Below are 27730 nucleotides of genomic sequence, written 5' to 3'. Positions count from 1 at the left end.
TCCCGTCACCTGCCTAGCAGGGGATCGGGGATCCGGGTTGCTGGAGGTCAGGGATTCGGGTGGACTGAGCGGCCCGGTCCACGGGGCGGGTCCCTCGGGTTTCCAGCTGGGCGGGCAGGCGTAGCGCCCCGGAGGCCCAGCTTTCGCTGGGGAATTCCTGGCGGGTGTGGGCGACGGGGGCGGGCCGGGGCGGGGCCGGGGCGGGACCGATCACCGCCTATAAGAGGGCACGCGCGCCAGCCCTGGCCACCAGCCTTCGCGCTCTCTCCGGACAGTGGTACGATGGCCCCCGCCCGCCTGCTCGCGCTGCTGTGGCTCCTCGTGGGCGCCCTTGCCGTCGCCGCCGAGTCGGTGGGTACTGGGAGATCCCCGGGGGGGCGGACTGGTGCCTCCTTTGTTCCTGGGATCCTGCGATGCGGGGGCAATGGGGAGGGGGATGCGCCGCCCCCAGCTAGACGCAGAGGCCAGAGACACTTTGTTGGAAACTTGGCTCCAGGGTCCCAGGGAGGCTCCGGGGAGAGGGGGGGTGGGGGGCTCCCTCGCGCGCCGTGCGCCCCCAGCCTGTTGCGCTTCCCCTCTCCCTCTGGCCTCAGACCCGCCGCGGGCTCAAGGCTCGGACGTGACTAAGCTGGTGTCACCTCGTTTCCCCTCACCCTCTCGCCCCTTCCCTGGTGATCCTGGGGCAGGCTCGGAGCCCTGACGCCCCTTCTCGCCCTCTAGAATCCGAGATGGCCTGGGAGTGAAGAGGGCTGCCTGTACTAGGAATGGGGAGGGGTTTAGGGTTCTGCAGGGCCTTGTTTCACACACCGGGGCAAGGAGTGAGCCCTGACCTCCGTTCTGGCCGCAGCCCTGCCACTGGCCTGTGGCTCCGGGCAAGGCCCTGCCCCTTCTGAGTCTCGATTTTCCCATCGGCCCAAAGCGTATGGGGGACTGGGACAGGAGGTGACCAGTGCTTCTTTAGGGTCCCTACAAAGTTGGGACGCTGATTTTTCAAGGGCGGACTGGAGGGGACGGTTTAGGCTCACCACTTGGCCAGGAGTCAAGTCTCTGCTCTCCGCCAGAAGAGCGTTTAGCGCTGGGGAAACCTAAAGCTCCCACTTTGGGGTGGGGTGAAGGGGGGCTGGGGGAAGAGAAGGTCTCAGTGAGCCCCGAGGAGCGTCCTTCTCAGCGCTTACTGGTCCCTGCTGTAGTTTACAAAGCCTGGGGCCCACCAGAAGCTCCGTTCGTCCCAGCAGCCAGCTGGGAAGGAGTGAGCCAATCACATCTGGGAAGTTGGGGTGCAGGAATTGCTGAGAGGCAATCTGACCCCCGCCCCCCAAAAAAGCCTGGGCTTTGTGCTTCCTTGGTGCCCTTAAACCTCTGTTTTGGGGAGAGCAAGTCCAGTGGCGTTTAATCATTAATGTCAATTCTTTATGGGCTCCTATTCCTCTGGGATTATTAGGGGTGCTCGTTTCTGCCTGGCAGGCTTCATCTGAGGTATGGGTGAGACCCTGAGCTATACCCACCCCTGACCCCAGCCCCCCTTCCACCCCGTCCCCACGTACAACTGCAGCCCTGAGTGATGACAGCAAACATTTAGTGCTTATGGTACTGTTCTAATAGCTTTCTAATAGCTGCTGTAATGGCTCTATCAGCTAGTTTAATTCAGCCCTTCTGTTTACTGTTTTAAACTGGTCCTGAGGCTACACAGGTCAACTAACCTGCCCAAGGTCACACAGCTGATAAGAGGCTGAGTCAAATGCAAATGAAGCAGACAGGCTTCCAGGTCCCTTTTTTTCTCTTTTGCACGTATCTTGACGTGTAGTCTGATGCTACTCTGAGTGGCTGCTGTTATGTCTCATCCCTGGGTCACTCTTTAGAATCCATAAAAGATTTGGGGTGGGCCGGCCACAAGGAATTCTGGGGTAGAAGGAAACCGAGGGCCAGAGTGAAGTGATGACTTCCCCAAACTAAGAAGGGCAACCTTGCCAAAAGGTGAGTGGCTGAGTTAGGACTCGAACCCAAGCCTGCTGCTCCCCGTGCAGTGCTCTAAACTAGGCCGCTGAAGGATGTGTTGGCGTCACAGCTGTGGAGGCATCCGAAGGAATGGCATGGCATGTCGCATCGGCCTGGGTGGTGTGGGGAAAAGGGGAAAGACCCTGGTGGTTGAGAGGTAACATGTCGGTCTCGGTTCAGGGGCTGCCAAGCCTGCAGGTGCTTGGGGGGTCGGGGGAGGAGCAGGCAGCTGTGCCTGGGGGCAGTCAGGAGGATGTGGTTTGGGGGAGGGTATGTGGTGACCCATCAGCTGGAGAAGTGAGCCCTAGACAGCTGCTTCCTGAGAGAGATGTCCGTCTCTCTCATCCTGACCTCAGCGCTCCCTTCCTGGCTAATGTTACGAGATCTTCCACCTTGAACTGGGTCCCGGGGCTTCCCCCCTTTCCCCCCGCACCCTGCTCCCAGCACTTATCCTCCCAAGGTTGTGGCTGGAAAAATCAGACCTAGTCACAGTCGGATTAGACCACAGAGATGATCCGGTCGACACTTTTCTTTTTGCAGGCGGAGAAAATTGAGGCCCAGAGAGAACGGTTTTGGTAATAACAGTTGTTTATGGAGTGCTTTCCATATACCAGGTCTGGTGCATTTTATTCTCATAAAAACCCTAGCATGTGGGGATTATATTATGCCCACTTTACAGATGAGGTGAAATGGTACCATCTTGGGGTAGCAGAGAGCTCCCAGGCCATCAGAATCTCTTGTCCTGTAGTCCCCCTCCAATAATGCTATTGGGGCCACTGCCCAAAGTTTAGGTTTAAGCCAAAGGCCTGTCCTCCCCGTGGGTAGTGCCCTCCTTTCCGCCCCCTCAGTGCCACAGGTTTTGGGAAGGGAACCCAGGCTGAGCCAGACCCTTCTCTGTTAGGTGGGGCTTGCCGTCCTAAACCAGTTCTTCCTGTCCAGCTGGAAGCATTCCCCTGATCTGCCTTCCTGCCACTCCCTCCCTGGCCAATTAAAGGCAGCCTTGTTTTGGGAGCTGGACCCCCGCCCCGTGGTGTTGCTGCCCAGGGGCACAGACGTGGCACCAGGCCCAGTCAGTCCTGGGGAAGTGTCCCCCACGCACCCCGTGTACTTTAGCTAAGAGATGTTTCTGGTCTTCTTGAGAATTCTCTCCTTGGAAGTAGCGGTGGGGACGGAAGCCCAGGGGGTCTAGGACCCTTGAGTGGCCAGAGAGAGTTCTTTGGAATTCTTAGAAGCCCAGAGAGCTACCAAAGGAAAATATTTGGGCCATGCTTTGGAGGGCTGTGTGAGATTGGGTCCCTTTCTCTCTCTGGGTTGACATCCCCCATCTGTAAAATGGAGTTTGAACTGAATAGAGAACCCCTTCCAGCTCGGATATTCTATTAATAATTAAGTAGCTACTCTTTGAAAGCGTTGTGGAAACCATAAAGACATCTAAGGCATTCCCTCCCTTGAAGAAACTTATGGCTCATGAGGGTATTAACATACCCCATCAAATTCTGAGCCCTTCCTCCTCCGCCCCTCTTCCAGCCCCCGACACACCCAGGCCAGGAACTCTGCTCTATTCACTTTCAGTGAAATACCTGGCCCATAGTTAGTACTCAGGAAATGTGTGTATGAATGAACGAGTAAATGTATGCATGTAACTTCATTCTAAAAGGTGCACTGAGGTTATTTCTTACTAACATGATTGCCTCCCAGTGATACTGTGACGTAGGTATTATTATCTCCATTTTTACAGGAAAGTGATGCTCAGAGGAATGTAGGGGCTTGCCAAGGTCAGGACCAGGTCTGTCAGGTAACACAAGGTGTCTGATTTGCAGGTCCTCGGAGAACATTCCAGATGAGGAAATTGGCTGGGTTTGATAGTAGATGCCTTGGGTCCTCCTTCTGAATCGCTGGGTGACCTTGAGCAAACATGCCCTCTCGGTCTCAGTGTCCCCCACTCTGGAATGAGGTTGTTGGACCAAAGCCCTCTAAAGGGTCCTTTCTGGCGGGGGGAGAGGAGCTTTCTTGGCATCCTTGGTTAAGAGTCTACGCAAGAAGCAACGGTGGGGAGGCGGGTGGTGGAGACATTCAGCTCCTTCCATCCCCAGCTCCTGGAAACAGGGCTTTTCCAAGTACTTGGAGCGCTGAGCTGGCCTGAATGAGGGGGTGGGAAGCCTGGCCTGGCTCCCCCGCCCCAGGTCCCTCTTGGGAGGAATTGGCTCCTAGCTGTCCTCGGCCTCCTGGACTGGTGGGTGTGATTTCCAAGTGACGACTTAAAATTGGGAGAAGGGGCTGGACAGGGCTCTGTGAGTCACTGGAGGAGAGTGGTAGCTGGCCTGCCTGAGTCACCCATGTCCTTTCAGCCTCTTGGCTAATAGGATGGCCCTGCAGTGGGCATGTTGGCATGGGCTCCAGAGTTTCACCTTGTCCTTTGGGGGCCTATTAGGGATAGTCAACTAGTGTCCAGGGCCTTGAAGGGACATACAGGAAATACTAGTACTAGGCCCCAGACCTTCACAGCGCCTTGCCTGTGTGTGGCCTCTGACGGAATAGAGTTGACCTCTGCAACTGAATTGTGGTTGCCAAGGGGGAAAGGGGTGGGGAAGGGATGGAGCGGGAGTTTGGGGTTAGCAGATGCAAACTATTACACATAGAATGGATAAACAACAAGGTCCTACTCTATAGCACAGGGAACTATAGTCAATATGCTCTGATAAACCATAACGGAAAAGAGTATAAAAAAGATTGTATATATACGTATAACTGAATCACTTTGCTGTACAGCAGAAATTAACACAACATTGTAAGTCAACTGTACTTCAATTAAAAACAAAAAAAGATTACGTAGAGCAAAAGAGAAGAAAATAAGTGACCCCTGGCAGGTAGTGCTCCCCCCCCCCCGCCCACCCCCGCCTCCCTTAAAGCAAAACTGAGGCTGCAATTGGTCTGAGTTTACAGAGCAAAGCTGGTACAGTCCAGATTGATCCCCAGGATTCTGATTTTTCTGACGCTCTCTCTTGCTTCTTGGGATTGGAACATTGATTTGGATTTAGGCAGACCTGAGTCCAGAGATGTGAAGCCCCCCCCCTCTTACCAGCCCCATGGCTTGGGACAAGCCACTGGGCCGCTCCAAGCCTCTGCTTTCTGGTCTATAAGAAGATGGGGTTTGTGGGGAGGCTTGTAGGAGAGGACAAGGCCGCAAGTGGAGCTCTTAGGATCCCGCCTGGTAGGCAGGAGGCCTCAGTGAAAGTTCCCAGCTTTGCCCAGGCTGCCTTGTTGCCAGATGGTCCTTTCCTTTAGAGGATCCCACCCTCAGGGGCCCCAGGAGAGCTCTCTCCCCTCCCCCCAACAGCTGCAAGGTGGGAAGGGAGGAGTCTAGGGTGGGGCTGACAGAGCCCAAATCTCCTATTTGTTTGTCTTAGAAGTTTGTTAATTATCGGATGGGTTGATATTTAAACAAGAACCAGTTCCCGGCAGCCCTACCCCTCCTGCGGGGATGGGTAGGAATCCCCCTGCTGAGCAATTTCTCAGCCTGGAGAGAGACGGGGCAGGGGGACGGGACAACCAGGACACTGCCCGGGCCTCAGGGGTTGGCCTCCCATGCTGGAGGAGCCTTGTGCAGTAGGGGGAGGGCCGGTGTTTCCAGTCCAGAGGCCGAGGGAATTGCAAAAAAAAAACCGCCCCGGGCTCTGGGGGAGGGAGTGTGATGGTGGACAGAAAAGGTACAGTGTTCTGGAATGCCAGTTTTCAGATGTTTTCATCGTGTGATGCCTAGGGAGAGAGGAGAAGGCTTGTGTCAACAGCTGGGGCCTGATTTAACCCTAAGAGTTCAAGCAACCTGACTTGGGCGGGTTTGTTATTAACTCACTGGTGATCTTTGGGCGTGGTCCCCTCTGGCCCTGTCCCCGGGAGGCTGGGAGACTGGAAAATGGGTACGTTTCACGTCAGAAAAACCTGAGTTCCCGTCTCAGCCCTACTGCTCAGCCAGGGACACGCAGTTAGTTAATAAGTCATTTGGCCGGTGTGAGCCCCAGCGTCCTCTATAAAACACCTGTGTCACTCCGGGTCGTCATCAGTGTTTGGCAAACTTGTGAAGTTCTGGTTTAAGTTTAGTTTATTATTAGTGGCTAGACAAGGGTTCTTGACCTGGCCAGAGGTTGGCGTGGGGAGGCGGTTGTCTGTGTGCGCGCTGAGAAATGTAAACCAGTAGTTATGGTTCTTGGGGTTCAGAACTTTTTATCCCTCTCACAGGGCTCCAGGAGTCCCCAAAAAGATCACTCTGTGATCCTAACAGTTCTTAACAGCTTCAGCCTTCTGTGGTCCCCCCTACCCACCCCTGTGACTCCCTACCTCCCACCCCAGCCCCAGGCCCTCCTACTCAGCCCCCTCCCTCCTGCTTTACTCTGCATCCCCCCTCCCCCTCCTTCAGGCTTGGAGCTCGGCTGCCCCAGTTTTCTCTGGCACAGTAGCAGAGGCAGCTAGTCAGGTGACACCTGGGGTAATGGAAAGGGGAGGCAGGGAGAGGCTGGTATGTGTGGAAACAGTGACTTGGTGGGGCCCGCCGGTCGTGGCCAGGCCTGCGGGGGACTGGCTGTACTGTTCAACCTCGGGGCGTGGGGGCAGTGGTGACCAACGGCTGGGACACTCCTTGCCCCGGGGAAACCCAGCCAAAAGACGTCTGCGGGACAGACTGACCCGATCTGGAGCTGTGGCTTCCCCGAGTGGCGAGGGAGGCTGGGAAGGGGCAGGAAGCCAGCACCCAGGGCTGATCTAATCGGCCGAGACAAGGCTATATCGACTCTGCCCTAGAGAACACGGGAGGCTTGTTTATACCCTGCCCTCGGATCCAGCAGGGACCTCGGATCCGCTGCCTAGATTACCAGCCCAGCTTCAATGCACCTCTGTCTCTGCGGCCCTGAGGGAACCAGCCCCCTCCCGGCTGTCTCCACCGGTAATCGGTAATCGGAGCAGTCCCCAGCTTGGTTACCAGGCCTCCAGACAGAGGAAGGCTTGTCTCTTTGAGAATCGCCTTTCATAGGTGGGGAAACCAAGGCCCAGAGAGAGAATCTCCCACGATTATCCGGGGTGTTAGTGACAAGGATGCCGCATCAGCTTCGGCCAGGGGGATGTCCAGAGGCTCCCCCCACCCTTCCCCTTCCAGTCTCTATTACTAGCTGGCACCCCTGGGTCCTGGAGCTGCCCTGGATGGGCAGGGGGGATTGGTGAAAAGCTGCTGGCAATGCCAGGCCTGGCTTCTCTCCTGAGCGATTGTGTTCCTAGTAACCCGACCTTGGAGTGGGCAGGGCCGACATTCGAACCCCCATCCCCAGACCTGGCTTAACCCTTCCCATACCAGCACACCAGGTCCTGCATTTGTGTGTGGTTTCTTCTGGCCTTCTAGATATTTTTTTCATCCTCAAGGCAGGTCAGGAAATACTCTGGGGATACAGGTCCCCAAGTAGAGTTTCAAGTGTCTCTCTGGTCACTGCCGTTTGCTCTTTTTGGAAAAATGCAGTTGGTCTCTCCTCTGCCTCTATCTGCTTAGGACAGGTGCTCCAAGCTGTGTGACCTTGCGCAGATCTCTGCCCATCTCTGGACCTTTCTCTCTTCTATCAGGGGGCCTGACTGGTTGGTAAAGAGTCTCTGGTCTCGGAAGCAAAATAAATAACAAGTTATCGGTATGTCCCTGCGCAGTTTGCAAAGCACCTCCCCACCCACCAACCACTTTTCTAGCAATGCAACTGCTTCTACAACTTTTCCCAGGTCTCTCTGACCCTTTGAGCACTAATCCCCTTAGCCAGAAGGAAGGCAGATGGGGATTAATAATAGCTGCTACTCACTGAGCACCTGCTGTGTACCAGGCCACGTGCTGGGTCCCTTGCACACCCCAATGCGTTTCACTTAATCCTCATCCTTCAGCAAGGTGCTACTAGCCCTGGTTACAAAAAGAGGAAGCTGAGGCTTTAAGATGTGAAATAAATGCCCAGGCTTGTATAGTTAGGGAGTGATAGGACTGCGGTTTGCTGGTGGAACTGCCTTCACAGGTCACCACTCTGGTGGTAGATCCTTCCATTTCTGCCAACATGTAGAGTCCTGATTGTGGCACCCAGGTTTTGCTCATTCTAGGGGATATCTGACCCTTCAGAAGGAGGATGGGGGAGGACCATGCCTGGATCAGTGGCCCCTTCTGGGGATCTCCTGCCGGGACCACTGTGCTGGGTTCAGCAGTTAGGGCCCAGGGTACTCGGCATCCCAGCTTCCCCCCAAATTTGGCTTGCCCAGTTGACCTTCTGGTCTCACCCCCGAAAGAAGGGTCGAGTGTGTCCCTGACCCCTGGGGGTGGCTTCCTCCCCTGGGGAAGGGCCAGGTGGGGGAAGGCTCGCCTCTCTTTTCCTCCCACCCGTTGTCTGACCCTGAACTTCTCCCCGGTGTCCCAGCCAAGTCTCTGTTCTTTTGTTTAAGCAATATCACTTTTACCTTTGTTTACTCCCTGACCAGGGGAAGGGGTGCCCTGGAGCCCTGGCCTGGAATTTGTACGCTCTGGGCTGTGGCACTGGGGTGGAGAGGTAAATTGTGGGTGGCAGTGAGAAGTCTGGCTGTGGCTAAGACGTGGTCTTGAGAAAGATCTAGGTTTGAATCCCACCTCTGTCGCTTTCTAGCTCTGTGACTTTACATGAATGACTCAACTGAAGCTCTCTTGCCCGCAACATGGGTAGAGCACCTTACAAGGCTGTTGTGTTAATAAAAACACCTCATACGGAGAAAAACCCAGTTTGGTGCCCGGCATGTCGTGGGTACTAGTGCCTGGCCCCATGATTTTCCTGGGTGACTGAAGCTGTAGGACTTTGCAGTAGGGTTGCTGACGTTTCCTAGCTTCATGCCAATCGCCTAAGGATTGGATATGGGTTATATCTGGAGTGACAGCTGCTGCCCGTGGATTTGCTGAGCCCTTTAGGGGCAGCCCAGACCCTAGAAGTGGGAAAGGAAGACAAGTCCAACCCAGGAGCCCAGAGACCTAGGTTCTTTTTTTTTTTTTTGAATTTTTGAATTTTTATTTATTTTTTATACAGCAGGTTCTTATTAGTTATCCATTTTATACATATTAGTGTATACATGTCAATCCCAATCTCCCAATTCATCCCAACACCACCACCCCCCGCCACTTTCCCCCCTTGGTGTCCATACGTTTGTTCTCTCCATCTGTGCCTCTATTTCTGTCCTAGGTTCTTTTTTTTTTTTTTTTTTTTAGGGACCTAAGTTCTAAGTCCAGTTCTGCTTGGGTGACCTTGGCAAAGGCCCTTATCTTTTAATCTGGGTAATAAAGTGAGATGGTTGGGCCTCAGACACCTTCTGTAGGTAGGCATTAGTCTTCACAGCACAAAGTAGCGCCTACCCCTCTTCTTTGCTATGGGGACTCTGGGGAAGCATCCAGCATCTCTAAACCTCCAGGCAGCAGCCCCAGGTGCCCACCAGGGTCTGCTGATTCAGCTGCTGATTTCTGTTGTGTGTCTATGAGTAGGACAAAGATACAGAGAGACCTGAGGGCCCAGAGAGGGTGCCTGTGCGTGCACACACGTGTGACCACACGCTCCCCGGGCAGGGATGGGGTGAGCCAGGTGCAGGGTGGAGTCCCTCTCTGGTCAGGGCTCGGCCTGGCTGCTGGGGGGCCTGGTTCTTCAAAGCCACCTCAGACTGAATGGGCCTTGTCTGAAAAGAGGGTGGGGGAAGGGAGGGCTCTTGGCATCCCCCCATCCACACACAGACACAAAAGGGATACTTGCCCACAATCCCAGGGAGCCTGGTTGCGTCTTGCTGGTCTAGTCTTAGGGATTCTGCCCACTTGGGAATTTCCCTCTTGTTAGGGGTCTTGGGCAGAGAAGGGGCCACTTCTGTAGTTGGAGAGGATTTAATTTCCTGTGTCCTCCATCAGTACACCTCACAGAGCTCCTCCTAAGCCCTTTGACTTGCTGTAAGAGGCACCTGGGCTCATCTAATGCAGCCTTTAGGGATTCCTGCCCATTTATTTATCTGTTTGTTTGTTTGTTTGTGGCGCACCACACGCCATGCAGATTCCTTTAGGGATCCCTGTCCGCTTGCTTATTTATTTATTTATTTGTGGCACACCACATGGCATGCAGGTTCTTACTTCCCCAACCAGGGATCGAACCCGTGCCCCCTTCAGTGGAAGCTCGGAGTCCTAACCACTGGACTGCCAGGGAATTCCCAATCCCTGTCCTTTTAGAGCTGAGATAGGTGTCTGATGGGATCTAATCCTGGCTAATTCTGGCCATTCCTGACCTTAAGAAAAGTCATTTATGCTCTCAAGGAACCTGGTATAAAAATGAAGGGTTAGGGACTTCCCTGGTGGCGCAGTGGTTGAGAGTCCACCTGCCGATGCAGGGGACGCGGGTTCGTGCCCCGGTCCGGGAAGATCCCACATGCCGCAGAGCGGCTGGGCCTGTGAGCCATGGCCGCTGAGCCTGCGCATCCGGAGCCTGTGCTCCGCAACAGGAGAGGCCGCAACAGTGAGAGGTCCGCGTACCGCAGCATAAAAAAACCAAAAAAAAACCCAACAACAACAAAAAATGAAGGGTTAGGGATGACCCGGTGACCCCCAAGATGGCTGAACTAGGAATCAATCTAGTTTTCAGCCTGGGTTTTGCTGCAGACTTGGTCTTCATTTCCTGATGTAAAACAGAGCTGTTACCAACCAGTCAGTGTACTGATCCCGTGGGTTGTTTTGAAACACTCCTCAGCACTTTCACCCACTAAAAGAAAGGCGGGATTCATAAATAACCAGTCGTGGCTCCTGGGAATGAGAAGGTAGGGGAAGGTCTCAGCCTGAAACAACACAGTGTTGGGACCCCAGCCCCCATCTTGAGGACTTTGAGCTCTGACTTGTCTCCAGGCCAGATAAGCAAGTGGCCAAAGTACCTTCTTTCCCTCCTGGGCTGGGTTTGACCTCCACTTGACAGGACTCCCTCCTAACCGAGGTAGGTGGGCACTCTGTGTACACGTGTGTTCATGCATGTGTTTATCCGTATGTGGCTAAAGGCTCAGGTGACCCATGCCTGGGTTCTGGTCCAGTGTGGGGACTTTCTTGCCTGGGTGATCTTGGGGAAGTGACTAATTTTCTGAGCATCTCCCCGCCCGCCCCCCCCCATCCCCCGCCTCTTAATACTTCTGCAAATAAGGGCTATGAGGTGGAGCTCATTCACGCTAAGTGCTTAGTGTAGTAAGCCGCCGGGGTCCTGCTGTTTCTGATTCTGGGCCCCAGGGGAATTTGCAGCAGGAGATGGGGGTAGAGCACAGGGACCCCACCCTAGGTACAGGCAGCTTGCGCAACCACGGAGGAGCCTTCCTCCAGTGCTGCCAAACTGAAGCCACAGGCATGGGGCTGTGCGGGGGCTGGAATTCCAGCGCCGGCAACCCCACAGCTCCTGATTCCCGAGTCATGAAGTCATCCCCCACCAGGGCTTAACCCCTTCTGGCTCCCCACCCCCACGTGTACCAAACGTTCAGCAGAGATTCTCGCCTTGGTGGTGGGAGGGGGTTGCCTGCCCACTGCCTTCCTCCCGGCCTGACCCTGCTCCCTTCCGGGAATCCAGCTGCTCTTGACAGGGTGGAAGGGGACCTGATATGATAGTCCGGTTCCGCCCACCTCTCCCCGGAAGCCTGGGCCTCTCCCACAGATGGTAACCTTGTCTTAGGAACGGATGTTCCTTCTCAGGCTCTCCCCTGTGTTACTGGCAAGTCTCTGCTGGGTGAAGGACAGCTTGGGCAGTCAGAAGCACGCCCTGGCCTCTTTCCTGAGCTATGTAGGTAACTCACTGTGTGACCTTGGGCAAGTCACTGCTGTGTCCGGGACTCATCTTGCAAATTCTGTGAAATGGGAGGACAGGGGCCTCCCTGGGCTCCAGCTGGTGTTCCTGGTTCTGAGGAGACCTTCCACCCCCTTCAGTTAGGGGGTTGGGGAAAAGAGAATGTCTTGGGCAGGGGTGTGTATTGAATGTATTCGAAACCCTGACGCTTCTGGGAAATAATAGGCACTTTAATATTTGAGTTCATTAGTGAAAGAATGAACTTTGCCCAGGGCTGCTGTTCTGTGGGCAGAGGAAGGCTTAACCCAGAAGCTAGGGGGAAGGGTGGTGCGCATCCCATATATTTCCCGACTCTCTTGAAGGAGCTTTGTTTTACGCTCAGCTGAACTTGAGGGGATGGGAGCAGGGTAGCTGATGTTCTGTAGGACTTGGGGAAAGTTCTTCGCCTTCCTGGATCTTTCATACTTTCTTTTTGAAAGCTTCTCAGTGGGGATGGACCTAAGATTCTGCTGTGAACAGCTAGCCCCAATAGGTGGCAGTTGAGTGATACACATGGGTCCTGGAGTGGATGGTCCGTGAGGGCAGAGGCAGGGCTTACTTAGCACACGGCAGAATGACTCCGTGGGAGATGTTTGGAAGGCTGAATACACGAGTGTGCTCATGTACTCTTGAGTCCCTAGCTCCGGGCAGAGCCCTGACCCGAAGCTGTCCTGGGGTGTGGGTGGGCCAGCCCTGCCTGTCCCAGCCCCATCCGACTCAGCTGGGAAAGTTGTCCTAGACAGGGCGTGACCAGCACCAGTGGCCCTCTCCCTGCCGTGGGTGAATCAGCTGTGATAGCATCATAGCGCCCTGGAGCGTGGATGGGGAACAGTGGCTCTGAAGGCGGGCAGCCCTATGTGGAGTCCTCACTTCTCCATCTGCTACTCCCGTCACCAAGAGAAAATGATTTAATATCTTTGATACCCAGCTTCCTCAGTTATAAAATGGAGTTAAAGACTGGCCTTTAGAGTTATTAAGAACAGAGCCTGGCATATAGCAAGTGCCTCAGTACAGGGCACCTAAGGTATTTATATTCGGTTCATGACCACCTTTATATTTTTATTAGCTCAGAATGGGAACGGAATTTGTCTAAGGTCACACAGCAAGTTAGGGGCCAGGAGGGGGCAGGACCCAGGTCTCCAGGCTCTGGCCTTATCCTCTTCCAGCACCCCAGCTCACCTTCCTGAACGCCCACTTCACTGCCTCTCCAGGGTTCAGGGGCTGCTATAGAGCACTGGGAGGCGACTGACTGATGTGTCTCCTGTTTTTACCCTAGATCCGAGAAACTGAGGTCATCGACCCCCGAGACCTCCTAGAAGGCCGACACTTTTCCGGAGACTTACCGGACGACGAGGATGTTGGGGTACCTGGGCAGGAGCCCCATGACTTTGAGCTGTCTGGCTCTGGAGATCTGGGTACGGAGGGTGTGGTGGGCAGGCCGGGGCCCAGGGCTGGAGGGAACCCATCCTCTTCCTCCTACAAGGGTGACCCCGCCTTGAAGTTGGATTTTCCTATCGTGCCCCTTCCCCTAAAAAGGGGGGAAACAAAAGTTGCCGGATCAACCCATCCCTGAAACCCTCTCTGGGCAAATGGTTTGTTGCTTTGAGTTCAATTTTAGTTCTATCTTTGCGCCAGCCCGAACCTGTCCACCTTCGGACAGGGTTGGGTGGGGTGGGCGTGGGGAGGAGGACTGTTGAGTGTTTTTCTTCCTTTGAAAAGGAAAGGGAGCAGCTCAGAAGCCTGGGAGCAAGGTGACGAGAGCGGTGTGGGTGGGAACGGAGAGCAAACCCCCTGCTTCGGAGGGCATGGGAGTAGTGAAGGGGCCCAGACCAGGGGCCGGTAACTCTCCTGGTCTGTGACTTCCTGGCTCCCGCTGCCGGGCTAGACAGAACTGCAAGAAGCATCCCTCCTATGTGTGAGGTGGTGTAATAATTTGAAGTTTGAGCTTTGGAGACACGTAGTCCCGAGTTCCAACTGCCACTCGGTGACCTCTAAGCCTTGGTTTCCTCATCTGTAAGATGGGAATAGAAATGACAGTGCATCGGTGTCTGTGTTGTGGTGTTGGGACTGAGTGAAAGCCCTTGGCATTTACCACACCCTCGGGAAATACACGAATATTGCAATTTCTAATATTTACTGTTGCAATCTAGCTTCTTCTCAAATGAATCCCCTGGAGATCTTGTTAAAATACAGATTTTGATTTAGTGGACCCTGAGATTCTGCATTTCTAACCAGCTACCGGGTGATGCTCTTGGTCCTGGGATCTATATGGAGCAAGAGTTTGGAGCTGACAAAAAAATCTGCCCAGTTACCAGCTCAACATTCCTGTGAAAGAGCCAGGGAGGCAGGTCTCAGGAGCCCCATTTTACAGATGAGATGACTGCTGCTGGGGTGGGAATGATCACCTGCTGGACACTGAACATTTGGGGGCCGATTGTGAATTCGAACTCCCACCAGCCCTGGGTCATTGACCTGGGGGTAACCGACCTCACATTCACACGGCCTTTCTGTCCTTACAGATGACTCAGAGGACAGCCCTATCTTCCCGGAAGTGATCCATCCCTTGGTAAGCAGCTACACGCTTTTGCCTCTCCTGTTCTTAGTACCTCTTGAGGGGAGCAGAATAAGTGGGAGTCTGACCTCACTCTGCAAGAAGGCTTCTATTTGTGGCCCCGGACTCTTGGGACAGGCACAACTGTGGGTCATGGGCAAGCCATCCTCTCTGCAGGGGTAATCAGTAAGTGATAAACACTTAGATGTGTTTCCAGCCTCTTTTTTAGTGTGCGTTTCTAGGTATTTCCCAACATTAATATCGAATTATACATACAGTTCTATGTACTTCGTTTTTCATTTAAAGTGATCATGAGTATTTCCACACGTAATTAAATGTTTTCCTATTCATTTTTATGGCCTGCGTAATCAGAGTTCACCCAGTTTCCCTTACTGATGGAAAAGAGGTTTATGATTTTTTGATCCTTCAGTGACAACACTACAGCAAGCATCTTTTACACAAATCTCTGATTAGCCCCTTAGGACAGAGTCCCAGAGGCAAAATTGCTGCCTTAATGGAGAAGCTATTTCTGCAGTTTTGCCAAACAACCCTCCAGAATAGAATAGTAATATTCTATTACTCTAGAACATTCTAGAACACCTGCTTCCCTGTGCCCTTGGTCACATTATTCATTCCCCTTTTGGGACAGATTTACTAGAAAAGTTGACAGCATAATTGTTGAGAGGTTGTTGCTGATTTCTGCTCTAGGACCATGTGGTTTGGCCAGCGAGATGCAGAACCAGATTCCTCACCTGGCTGAATGTCCCTGTCCCCTGCCCTGGGTCCCTCCCCCAACCATGCTGAGTGTTGGTCTCTTTTCCTTCCCTCTATTCAGGTGCCTCTAGATAACCACATACCTGAGAAGACAGGGCTTGGGAGCCGGGTCCCCACCGAACCCAAGGAACTGGAGGAGAATGAGGTCATCCCCAAGAGGATGTCACCCTTTGGTGGGGACGAGGATGTGTCCAACAAGGTGTCCATGTCCAGCACAGCCCAGGGCAGCAACATCTTTGAGAGGACAGAGGTTCTGGCAGGTAAGGTCCCATGCTTCCCACAAGATACCCCGAAGGGGGAGAGGGCTTCAGGTGGGGGCAGAATAGAGCTGCAGGCAAGGATGCCTCTAGCCCATTAGGCAACTTGGTACCCCTTCCTTACAACCCCTGGGTGCCCTGGGGCCTTGAAGGATGACACTTCCCCAAAGACTCTGTGTGCAGCCTGTTTCACAGAGAGGAAGAATTACATATCAAGGGCTAAAAAAATAGATGTTGAGTCATTCACTTGCCATAAGTCCTTCTCTTATTTACAAAGCACTTTCCCAGCCTGAGTTTAGCACCTGGGGAGTCAATTATTAAAAGTTTAACCTACCTTGAAAATGTCCCCTGAAAGCCCAGAGGCTCCTTTGGGTTGGGCTGTCTTCCCCTCCCCCTGCTGTCACTTGGCAGCCTTGTGACCTAGGCTGAGAAGCTTTCCAGCCTCAATGGATGAAGTGACCCTCAGTTTCCTTGTCTGCAAATGGGTACAGTGCTATCCCCTTGGGTTTCATGACTTCGTGAAAAGTAGAATCTAAAATAACTTGGCAAACCGTAAAGGGCCGTTCTGGTTTGTTAGTATAGTTCACGATAGTAGACGGTACAGTACAGTACACTAGTAGTAGGTGGCACCCAGGGAGACTTCATGGGCCAGATTAAGAAACAGAGGCCTAGAGGGAGTACATGTTTGGCAAGAGCTGTAGCACTCTTGACCGTAATGTGCTGCGTGGCGAAAGCTCTGTCCCGGGGAGAGGCTTCAGGAGTGGCTCTGTGTAGCCTGGCTGTGGGGTCTTCAGCTGGGGTGGTATTTGGCTTCTTCTCTTCTTCCCTGGCAGCTGTGGGGGTCCCCAAAGCTGGGTGGGGGGCTTTGTCAGAGGGAACTCCCTTTCTGGCCAGATTCTACAGGCCGAGGGCCAGCCTGGATGAACCAGCCTGGTGAAGGGGCACCCTGGGCTCAGGCTGGGTTTTTCCTGTCTTCTGGCAAGCAGCTGGGCCAGCAGCTCCGAGTAGGCTGGAGGTACAGGGAAAGAGCCCTGTGTGCTGCCTGCAACCAGGACAGATGAAGGATCTTGCCTGCATCTTGCCGGGGTATAACCCCTGGGGACATTGGGCCCAGCTCAGCGCTGACCCTGGTGCACGGGTCCCAGAGTCAATGTTCTTTGAACTTTATGTGTGATGTGGGTGGGGTGAGGGATGCTGTCGAAACTAGAGGGGCCCTTAGAGACCTTTTAATCTTTGTAAGTTTCAAACTACTTGGTGGAAGTTCAGAGGTAAAGCCTGCCCCGTCTTTCTTCACCCAGAGTTTCACTTTTATCTGGTGATGTGGGATAAGCATAAGGTTTTGGCTTTTACCAACTGAGCGTTCTACTGCTTTTAAAGAAAAACGTAAAAACCACTGATCTAGTCCAAACAACTGTTTCTTATACGTAGAGAGACTCAGACCCAGAGAAAGCAAACCGCTTACTTTGGGTCATTTAGCAAGAGAGAACCGGGTCATCTCAATACTTCCAATGGAGAATTACACAAGTGTGAGATCTTCAGTTGAAAAGTTATATTGTTGAGCTAGCTGAGGCGGGACCCTCCATTCCAGTAGTTTTTAAAAAGCACCTGGGACTTTATCCAGTGCTTGTCATGTGCCATGTGATTAACGCACCTGCCTCACTGAGTCCCCATAACAACCACATCCACCAGGTATGGTTATCTATACTCTACAGATAAGGAAACTGAAGCTTGGAGAAGCCTAGTCACTTGTCCAAAGGCACAAGACCAGACAGTGGTAGACCTGGCATTGGAACCTAGGACCACAGGCACTTCTGAGACTGTCCTTGAGCCTTGACCTTGTGGGGAATCCCAGCACAGACCAAGGGTCTAACAGAGGAGTCATCAGAGGGAAAGGCGATGGAAACGGGAAGGGGGTTGATACCTGATAGTCCACGTCCTTTTTCTGGTATTTCCTGGGGGTACTTTGTTGCTGCTTTTTCGTCATTTTAGTCAAGAAAGAGCCTGATTTGGTTCTCTGCCACTCTGTCCCCATTCTGTGCATGGATTTGGAGTGTGTGCAGGGGCAGAAAATTAATCTTCTTAGGTTAAGACTGAATTAGGGGACTCAATCTGCTACAGAAAGGATTCTGGGAGATATCCCTGCCCGCTCAACAAACAGGAGTGAGCCCTCCGGGCAGCCTGGTGTCGTACAGAGAACATAACGTTCACCTGAAAAGCCCACACCTGCCTGACACTAACCAGGTGCCCTCAGCCAGTGCTCCTCTCTGAGCCAAACTGTGTCATATATTAAGCACCTACTGTTGTGCCAGAATGATTCAGGGTGCTAGGAACACAGATATAAACCATGAAGGTTCATCATTAATGAGTACTGAGCATATGCTATGCACTGTTCTGAGCTCTCTAAGTGGCTTAATTTATTTAATCCTGGGGACAAACCTATGAGAAAGGCACTATTGTGTCCATTTTGCAATGAGAGAGATGAAGGAATTTTATTATTTAGATCCCGCAGCCAGTTAAGTGGCAGAGATAGGAATGGAACGTAGGCCTTAAGCACTGAGTTCGTATGTAGGGACATAAACCACATGTACAATTTTTTTCTTGGTCACACCGTGCAGCATGTGGGATCTTAGTTCCCCGACCAGGGATCAAACCCATGCCCCCTGCAGTGGAAGCATGGAGTCTTAACCACTGGACCGCCAGGGAAGTCCCAAACCACATATATAATTATCTATGACGTAGGAGTGTGGACACATTTGCATGTGGTAACTGTGTATGGTAGCATATACCTGCGTGTGTATAGAATGTATATACCAGTCTATAGACATGTAGGTCTGCACAGGGATGCATGCCCACGGGGTCAGCTAGAGAGCTCGCTGTGCTAAGGACCATGGGGTAAGTAGGTTTAAGGGGGATTTCCACAGCCTGCAGTTTCTCTTCTTCCTGGCTCAGGGCTGAGCTGGGAGTTGGCCTGGTGTTGAGAAAGAGCCTGGCTTTGGACTCAAGCAGATGTGGGTTGGAATGGTGCCTTTGTCACTCTGGTTCTATGGTTTTTTCGGTGACTTACAGTGACCCCCTTCTCGTTAATGAGGTTGTGAGAATCAAATTCAGTAAGGCATCAGTAGAGCACACCCAGGGGAGTGATGGCGAGGACGTCTAGTGGTAGGAGAACCGACCAGGCGGAAGTGGCCAGTGTACCCCGAGGTCGCGACGGGCAGCCAGCTCTCACCTCACCGCTCCCCTCTCTCCTCTCCAGCTCTGATTGTGGGCGGTGGCGTGGGCATCTTCTTTGCCATTTTCCTGGTCCTGCTGCTGGTGTACCGCATGAAGAAGAAGGACGAGGGCAGCTACGACCTGGGCAAGAAACCTATCTACAAAAAAGCCCCCACCAACGAGTTCTATGCCTGAAGCTTCCTCCTGAGCACCTGCTTGGACTTCACGGGGAAGGGCCGCTGAAGGATTTTGAAGGGTGGACATTAGGGGAGGGGGAGGGCAACCCAGTCCTGATCTATCAGCATTTCCAGCTCCGATTAGGGTTTCAGTGTCAGAAGAGACATCATCTTCTACTGTTCCTGCCTGCCTCTTCTTGATTCTCTGGGCCTCCATTGTCCCAGCAGAAAAACAGGGTTAAACTTGGCCTTTCTCAAGGCCAAGTCTGGGATTGGATCGTTTCTTCATCTTCCGGTTTAGAATCGAGGCCCAGCTGAGAGCCTGTACTGAACAGGCCTCATCCAGAGCCTTTCTAAGCTATTGTGTGAATCATGCTGGAGGGGGGCCCCCACCCCCGGCCTTCTTCCCTCCCTCCCTTCCTTCCACAGCCTGGCCCCTCTGCCAGGAGCTGGGAGAAGGAACCAGAACCATCTATCTGCACCTGGAGATGTGTCCCTCAAAGGGCACCTGCAACCACACTATGAGAGTCTGTGGTACACCTTGGGCCATTCTAGCCTCTTCCAAGTGACTTTTGGAAATCAACATTTTTTATTTGGGGAGGGTGGGGAGAAGAGCTGAAAGTTCATTGTGAAATGGACTTGTAGAATATTCATAAATCTATTTTTAGTGGGATTTTTTTTTAATGGTTCATTCCTTTGTACAGAGCCTCTCTACCTGGGCAAGAATACACGGAAGCCGAGGCATTCTCCTCCCTCTTGCACCTTTCCACAGTACTTGCTAAGTTTGTATTTAATGTTTTTTGTTTTTGTTACTCGAAAGAGAGAGCAGAGTTGGAGATATAATTTTTATTAATTTTTTTTTACTATTTATAGCTTCAGACAGGGCCTCTCCTTCCCTCTTGCCTCTTTTTCTTTAAATCCCCTCCCCGTGTTTTTTGTTTTTTTAATTCTTCATACTTCCCTGCTTATGACCTTGGCCCTTTCTAAAGCTGCTTCCTCTAAGAAGCTTTTGCTGAAATATAGTTTTCTAGCAGATCCCAAAACATAACCTAGGGGATGGGATATTTGTGTCTCTTTTTCATGTAATATATTATTATTCTTCCTTGGTTCTAGCAAAATAGATAAATATATTTTTTCAGGAAATAGTGTGCTATGATATTCCCACGTAAAGCTGGGTGGGTGAGTGAGTGAGTTTTTGTGTGGCTGAGTGGATTTTTGCCTCTTTCTCTGGTCCTGTTCTTTGGTGCCTTCTCCTGATTGGGCTGGAAACCTTCTCTCCAGCTTTTGCTTTGAGCCTAGCTGGGGTTCCTTCATTTGCTGTCTCCTCATTTAAGAGAAAATTGGAGAGCAGTGCTATCCAATATGGCAGCCACTAGCCACATTGAGATCAATTAAAACTACACGAAGTCAAACGTTCGTTCCTCAGTTATAGTAACCACATTTCAAGCGCTCAGCAGCCACACGTGGCTGGTGGCTGGTGTACCAAACATGTGGGCAGAGCCCACTGGTGACTGTTGGACAGCACAGCTCGAGAACTAAGCTGGTTTAACAAGTCACAGCCCCAGTTTTGCTGAGATGACCTTTGTCTCCCTAGACAAAGGGGGATGGGGGAGGACTGATCAGGCCCTGGCCCTGTTATCTGTGACCCTTCCTCTCCAGAGAGGAGAGGCCTGGAGAGGCCTAGTGGCTTAGCCAGGGCAGGCGACACCTCCTGACCCCATTGGCTGGGGTTGGGGGGGGGATTACCCTTGCTTCCCTCACCTGTCATCACCATAACCCCAGGGTCCCAGCTGGCTGGGTCCTCTTCCTCCCCTGGTGTCCTTTTCCTCTGGCCATGTTGGGAGTGAGCACCTCACACTGTTGTCTGTTACTGATTTTTTGATAAAAAGATAATAAAACCTGGTACTTTCTAGATCGCCTGCCTCTATCATTTTTAAGTTCATCAGACGTCATCCTTTCCCTGATCTCAGTGGAGCCTGAGGTAATTGCTACCAGACACCAGAGGCAGAGATGTAAGACGCCAGGAAAGAGCCCGGACAGGAGGGAGGAAAGTCAGCACATGCACACTGGCCGGTGGGCCATGTCTTGCCTACCTCGGACTTTTGTTTAAGCGGCACCGTGTTTCAAAAACAAACGCAGAAATCCTTGAATTAGTTGCCGACTATGAAAGTGAGGATGTTTCCCATAAAAATCCAGACTGATTCCCTACTTCTCCTTGGGGGAAAAAAATCAAGATTTGGCAACTCTCAGGCTGCATGGCAACCGCTGGGAGTTGCTGATGGGCGGGTACCTGTTTAGATGCAGGCTCTCTGCTTTGCCACAGTCTGTCCACCTGCTTGGCCTCTGGGCATCGAAGCTGGTAGGCTCTAGTCAGATACCATTGATGCCTCTCGATCCTCATAACAACCTTCTGAGGTGGGTAAGATCCTTTTTTTATTTTTAAATTTAATTTAATTTATCTATTTATTTATTTTGGCTGTGCTGGGTCTTAGTTGTGGCACGTGAGATCTTCGCTGCGGCATGCAGACTTCTTAGCTGTGGCATGCAGACTCTTAGTTGCGGCATACGTGCAGGATCCCCGACCAGGGATGGAACCCGGGCCCCCTGCATTGAGAGTGCAGAGTCTTACCCACTGGACTACCAGGGAAGTCCCAGTTCCTCCCATCTGTTCGAGCTGCATTATCCAATCCAGTGGCCACTAGTTACATGTGAGTGTTTAAATTAAAATTAATTAAAATTCAAAAAATTAAAATTCAGTTCCTTAGTGGCACTAGTCACATTTCAAGTACTCAATAGTCACACGTGGCTGGTGCCCACTCTGTTGGATAGAGCAGATAGAGAACATTATCGACTGCGGTAGGGCTAGGCTGGATGGTGTGAGATTAGCTCAGGGTCCCGGGGTTTGGATTTCACCTTCATTAGCTGTTACTTTGGGCTCCAATGGGCTCCAGGGAGGTGGGTCAGAACTTGGTCCATAGGAAGTGTTCCATAAGTGGCACCTGATCCTCATCATAAACACATCTTTTGGGTGAGGTATTAGTTCCAGAAAGCCCTGTATCTTTTATTGCCGTGTAAAATTACCCCCAAACTTAGGGATTTATCACAATGTAAATATCTCACATAGTTTCCACGGGTCAGGAGTTAGCTAGGTGGTTCTGGAGTCTCATGGGATTGTAGTGAAAATGTTGGCCAGAGCTGCAGTCATCTGAAAGCTTGACTGGGCTGGAGGATCCACTCCCAAGATGGTGCACGTACATGGCAAGCGGTGCTGGCTGTCGGCAGGAGTCCTCAGTTCCTTGCCATGTGGACCCCCATAGGGCTGATTTGAGTGTCCTCATGACACAGCAGCTGGCTCTTCCCAAAGAGTGATCTAAGAGAGACAGGTGGAAGCTATAACACCTTTTATGGCCGAACCTCAGAAGTCGCACACTGTCGTTTCTACTAAATCCCATTGATCAAAGGGGTCAACCCTATTCATTGTGAGAGGGGACTACAGAAGGCAGGAGGCAGGACTCGTCAGAAGCCATCTTAAAGGCTGGTTCTTACAGCACCCCAGCTGGTCAACTCTGGACAGGGGTTAATGTATGTGGAATGCTAACTCTGAGTGGAGCTTGGTATCATATTATTTCTGAGAATTGGGCAGGGGATGCAGAGTGGTTTTGGACAATACTGGGCCAGTTTTGTTCATGATCCTGCCAATCTTCTGAAGCACCAGAAGCACTGACCCCTGTATGGGGCAGTTCCTTCCTGGGGCAGAGAGAGGCCTATAGGCCAAATGGATTCCCCCTTGCCAATAATTTGCTATGTGGTTTTGGGGAATGGGATGGTCAGAATTCCAAGGTGACCCCCAAGATTTCTGCCCCCTGGAGTACATAACCTGTCTATTCCCTCCCCTTGAGTACGGGCAAGACCTCTAAATATGATGGATGTCACCCTCATGGTAAGGGCACATTGGGTAGCACCCGTGAAAGGATTTTGCAGATGTCATTAGGGTCCTGAATTAGTTGGTTTTTGAGTTAGTAAAAAGGGAGATTATCCTGGGTGGGCCAGGCTTAATCAGTTGAAGATATGGATAAGAGGGTCTGGGACCTTCCTGATGAGAGTGAGGCTCTCCTCTTGGCCCTGAAGAAGCAAGCTGCCATTGAGTTCTGCAGCTACAAGGACGTGGATTTTGCCAACAACCATGTGAGCTTGGAAGGGGGCCCTGTGCCTCAGAGAGACTGCAGCCCTGGCTGACACCTTGATGACAGCCTTGGGAGCCCCTCATCAGAAGACCCAGCCAAGCTGTGTGTGGACTCCTGACCCATGGAAACTGTGGGACAGTAAGCCATGTTGTTTCAACCTGCTATGTTTGTGCTAATTAGTTATGTAACATGAAACACGAATACAGGAAGGTCACTTGCCTCCTCTGGACCATCAGATTCCTCATCTGTCGGAGGAAAATTGCAGTGTTTGGATCGTCTCTAAAAGGGCCTCTGGAGTAACAATGGCAGCAACTGGCGCATATAAAGTGGTTAACTCTGGGCCACTGTTGACCGTACTTTCCATGTATTATCTTATTCTTCATGACATCTTATGAAACCAATCCTATTTTCCCCATTTACAGAAGAGGAAGCTGAGGCACAGAGAGGTTAAGTGCCTTGAACTAGACAAACTCACCCATCTAGTACATACAGCTTGGCTGTCGTCTGAAATGTCACTGTTAGCTCTGCATTCCTTCATTTTAAGGTGACTTCCCTGAAAATACATATGAGTCATTAGTGTGAGAAGGGAATGTATATATATACATATAGTGTACATATATACTTTCTCGACTTACAATGGGGCTATGTCCCGATAAACCCATCGTAAATTGAAAATATTTTAAGTTGAAAATATCATAAGTTGAAAATGCATTTAATCCACCTAACCTACCAAACATCCTAGCTTAGCTTAGCCCAACTTAAATGTACTCAGAACACTTCTATTAGCCTACAGTTGGGTAAAATCATCTAACACAAAGTTTATTTTATAATAAAGTGTTGAATCTCTCATGTAATTTATTGATACTGTACTGAAAGTGAGAAACAGAATGGTTGTCAGTGTATCAGCCGTTCACCCTCACGAACACGTGGCTGACTGGGAACTGAGGTTCATTGCCGCTGCCCAGCATCAGGAGAGAAAACCTGACTGCATCTCGCCAGCCTGGAAAAAGATCCAAATTCAAAGTACAGTTTCTACTGAACACGTATTGCTTTTGCACCATCGCAGAGTGAAAAGATCGTAATTTGAACCATGGTAAGTTGGGGACCATCTGTATATGTATATACCAGGACACAACCAGCCAAGCCCAGGATACTCCCACGCTGGATGAGGGGCTCTTGGTGTACTTCCGGACCCCAGCCAGGGTCGGGAGGAGGATACTTAGAACCAGATGGCGGCTTGGGGATGAGCTTGGCAGAGTGAGGCCCACTTCAATGCCCTATAACCAGAGTGAGTCCATAGAGAACTTGGTCACGAGGATCTGCCTTACCCCCTGCCCCCATCCCTGAACTTTACCTGCCCCTCCCCGTCCCCCCAGGAGGCGAACAGCCAGCCGTAACAGGTGTTTACCACTTAACCACAGAAATCATTATCGTAGCACCGCTGCCCGGCCTGCCTTTTGTCCCTTGGAGTCTGGAACAGAGCCAGGTCTGCCTGGGGGGGCCTTTTTGGGTGAATATGGTCAGGGCTGACGTTGCAAAACTTAGTATATATCATCTTACTGGTTTCGTTCCCCTTAAAGCTAATTCCTCTCTCCCTTGCCATCTTCACGGTCTGTGCCCACAGCTGTCAGCATCCTCAGGGAGGAGGGGTATGAGAATTTTACCCACACTGGTTATATAATGACTTTCTACTTGAGGAAACAACTGAAAAGAAACGGAACAGAGAGAGAAACCCAAAGGTCAATGCTTAAACCGGAAGATTAGCTTTTTCCCAGTGGGGTCTCAGGCGGCATGAGAGCTGGTAAATTGGGAGATTTTGGAACGGAGATTTTGACCTTATTCGTAGTGAGAGTACACTATGTGCCCTACCTCATCCCCCCACCCCCCGCCCCTTGTAAAACACACATTCTACCTACACGTAGCAGGGAATTAAGAGTATTAAGTAGAAAACGAAAAGAATCTCAAGAGCCCCAGACTTAGCATTAAAAATATAGGATTCAAATCAGGTGCTGCCATCAACCTGCTCTCAGGTTCATGGACTTTCTCTCTCAGAGCCTCAGTTTCCCCATGTGTAAAATGAGGAGGAAATATGGACCACAGTAATGACTCTCAACCCTGTGGAGTTCTAATCCTGAGAGCATGGAAGAGTTAAGATTATCTTTAAGGACCCCAACAGTTCTTCCAGCTATAAATGAAAACTCAATTCTTGGGCTTCCCTGGTGGCGCAGTGGTTGAGAGTCTGCCTGCCGATGCAGAGGATGCCGGTTCGTGCCCCGGTCTGGGAAGATCCCACATGCCGCGGACAGGCTGGTCCTGTGAGCCATGGCCGCTGAGCCTGCGCTCCGCAACGGGAGAGGCCACAACAGTGAGAGGCCCGCGTACCGCAAAAAAACAAAACAAAACAAAACAAACTCAATTCTTGAGAGGAGAACAGTGCCATCTGCTGGTTTCACTTTGCACTTGGAAAATCCAAATACCTGCCAATGCAATGCCATGCAATTTGGTATTTATTAAGCGCCAACTCTGTTCAAGGCGTTGTAATGCACCTCCTAAGACACACCTGAATGAGCTCCTTTCCATATGAAGGTCACAGTCTAGAGGGGACAATTGACGCATATATAAAGCTCTTTGATCCAAGGTGGGCAGTACATGGTCCCAGTGGGATTCTATGGGAAAAAGAGATGGAAAGCCTGGGGCCAGGGCCAGCTTCGTGGGCTTGTGACCTTGAAAGTCACACAAGGCTCTGTGCTTAGCAGGGCCCTGCCTTGATTTCATGCTCTGCTATCGCTGTCTTGAAATTCTTAATAATTTTTGAACAAGGGGCCATATATTTTCATTTTGCCCTGGGTCCTACAAGTTATGTAGCCAGTCTTGCCTTGTGGAAATCTTGAAGAAGTTACTCTGTGAGCTGAGTTTGGAGAACAGGGCAGCAGTGGAGTAGAGGAAGAAACCTATTCTACCAAAGGGAAGGAGAGAGAGAGGGGCGTTTGATGTTAGATGGATTCAGGCTCACAGCAGGGAAGACGTCCAAGGACAGTCCAGCAGCTGGAACTCAGAAGAGAGGCCAGGGTTGGAGCTCTGAGGCCACAGACTTTCAGGTGGGTGCGTAGGTGGAACCAAGCGTCCTGGGGTGCCCTGAGGGGAGTGCAAAAAAAGACAGAGCTGCATGGCTGGGCCTGGGCTTTCAGGTCAACCTAGGTCCTTGGCTTCTAGGACTCCTGCCTTGTGGAGTGGTAGAGGAAGTTCTTGAGGGCAGGGCTGGAAAGGCCCTTGAGCCCTAACTCCCCATGTGATGTGCTATGAAACTCCTCTTAGCCTCTATACAAGTGGCTTCCTGCTTCAACATCTTCACGGAGCAGTGAGCTCAAACTCTCCTCGGGCAGGCACTCATGTCGAGGACATTTCCTATCAATTTGCTCTCTGCGTTCCTCAGCCAGGATCCACTCTCGGGGCCATGCCAGGCTTTGAACAAGCTTCTCTTTTCCCATCATTATGGGTTTCAGCTTGCTGATGGCAGAGGACAGAACTTAGCCAAGACTTTGGGGAGCCTAAGAGCAAAGCCCATTTCGCCCCCTTGGGAAATGTCAGCTGCTTCTTTTTCACGGGGGTTTCCGTGTTCTAGGGGAAGAGTGTCACAGGAAATGAACTTAGAGTTCAAAGGAAGACCCAGAGGGGTGAGAGCTCTCAACCCACATTTCAGACCAGTTCTCCCCATTCGGCACCCCCAGGGGCTGGTACAAGTAGCTGGCACCTCTGAGATCTGCCTCATTGTTCCAAAAGCCCGACCCAGGACCCTCCCTGTAGAGCATGGACTTGGCAGAGGGTGGGAAGGCTGGGCAGGGATGAATTTTGATTTGGTCCCTGGGCTCCAAGCAAAGAAGCTACTTTCTTGGCTGGCTTATCGCCCAGTTGATCCCAGGAGTTCTGCCTGGAGTTGTCTTCGGAAAGTTTTGTTTTGTGTCCTGTGGTTGCCCCTGGGCCTGGGGTGCCACTCTGCTTGAGGTGGAGGGATAGTTAGCAGGGTAACTTATCCCCAGAGGCAACAGGTGGTCCCCAGGGCAGGGACAGGGACTCAGGGATGCTGGCTGCTTCTGAACCCCCATTCCTCCTCCAGAAAGGGTCACAAATGTAAGCTATCTTCTCCATCGCACGTGTGGTCCTTTCCTCTGTGTGTACGGGGGGCGAAGTACACTGGGGCACCTCCCTCTGTGTGGAGGTGGGTCATACAGATCAGACCCTGCCTTGGATAGGACAGCAGAGCAATCTCTGACCCTCAGGACTGCATTTTACTGGGCCTGTGAGAGAAATGCCTGGGTAGACAGTTTAGATGGCAAGACCTGACCACCACACTAGGGATCTAACCAGCCACCAAAGTTGTGGACCAGAGACCAAACAGCCCGCATGGGTACTGTACCTGGCTCCAGCCATAGGAAGAATAAGGAGGGTTAGGGCTTTGTACTGCAGGCTGAAACCCGGTACTCCGGGGCAGGGGCCCCATGCTCCAGAAGGGACTCAGTGCTCTGAGTGGGATCCAGTGTTCCACGTAAGACCTGGTACATCAGGGCAAGCAGGCCACGCCTCAGGAGTCCATTGTCCCTTGCCCGGATGTGTGAAACTCTGGATTTCCTCTTCTAGGGGAAACACAGCTGCCGGGAGGGGAAATGCTCTAGGCTTGGAATTTCACACACTTTTCAGAGTGTGTGGAACTGTATGCAAGACACATAGAGAGATGGAGAAA

At 51.7% G+C, this 27730-nt stretch overlaps 1 protein-coding gene across 1 annotated transcript; it reads left to right on the top strand.

Moving 5' to 3' along the window:
• Positions 1-236: 236 nt before the first annotated feature.
• SDC4 (syndecan 4) lies at positions 237-20720 on the top strand. The gene is made up of 5 exons (XM_067708257.1): positions 237-351; positions 13117-13255; positions 14360-14406; positions 15227-15425; positions 18676-20720. Exons 1-5 carry the CDS (start codon positions 283-285, stop codon positions 18825-18827), a joined length of 606 nt encoding a protein of 201 aa, XP_067564358.1. The 5' UTR covers positions 237-282; the 3' UTR covers positions 18828-20720.
• Positions 20721-27730: the final 7010 nt, after the last annotated feature.

Source organism: Pseudorca crassidens, chromosome 15, assembly GCF_039906515.1.
Source record: "Pseudorca crassidens isolate mPseCra1 chromosome 15, mPseCra1.hap1, whole genome shotgun sequence".
Lineage (NCBI taxonomy): Eukaryota > Metazoa > Chordata > Mammalia > Artiodactyla > Delphinidae > Pseudorca > Pseudorca crassidens.
This window is presented reverse-complemented; position numbering and strand designations above follow the sequence as displayed.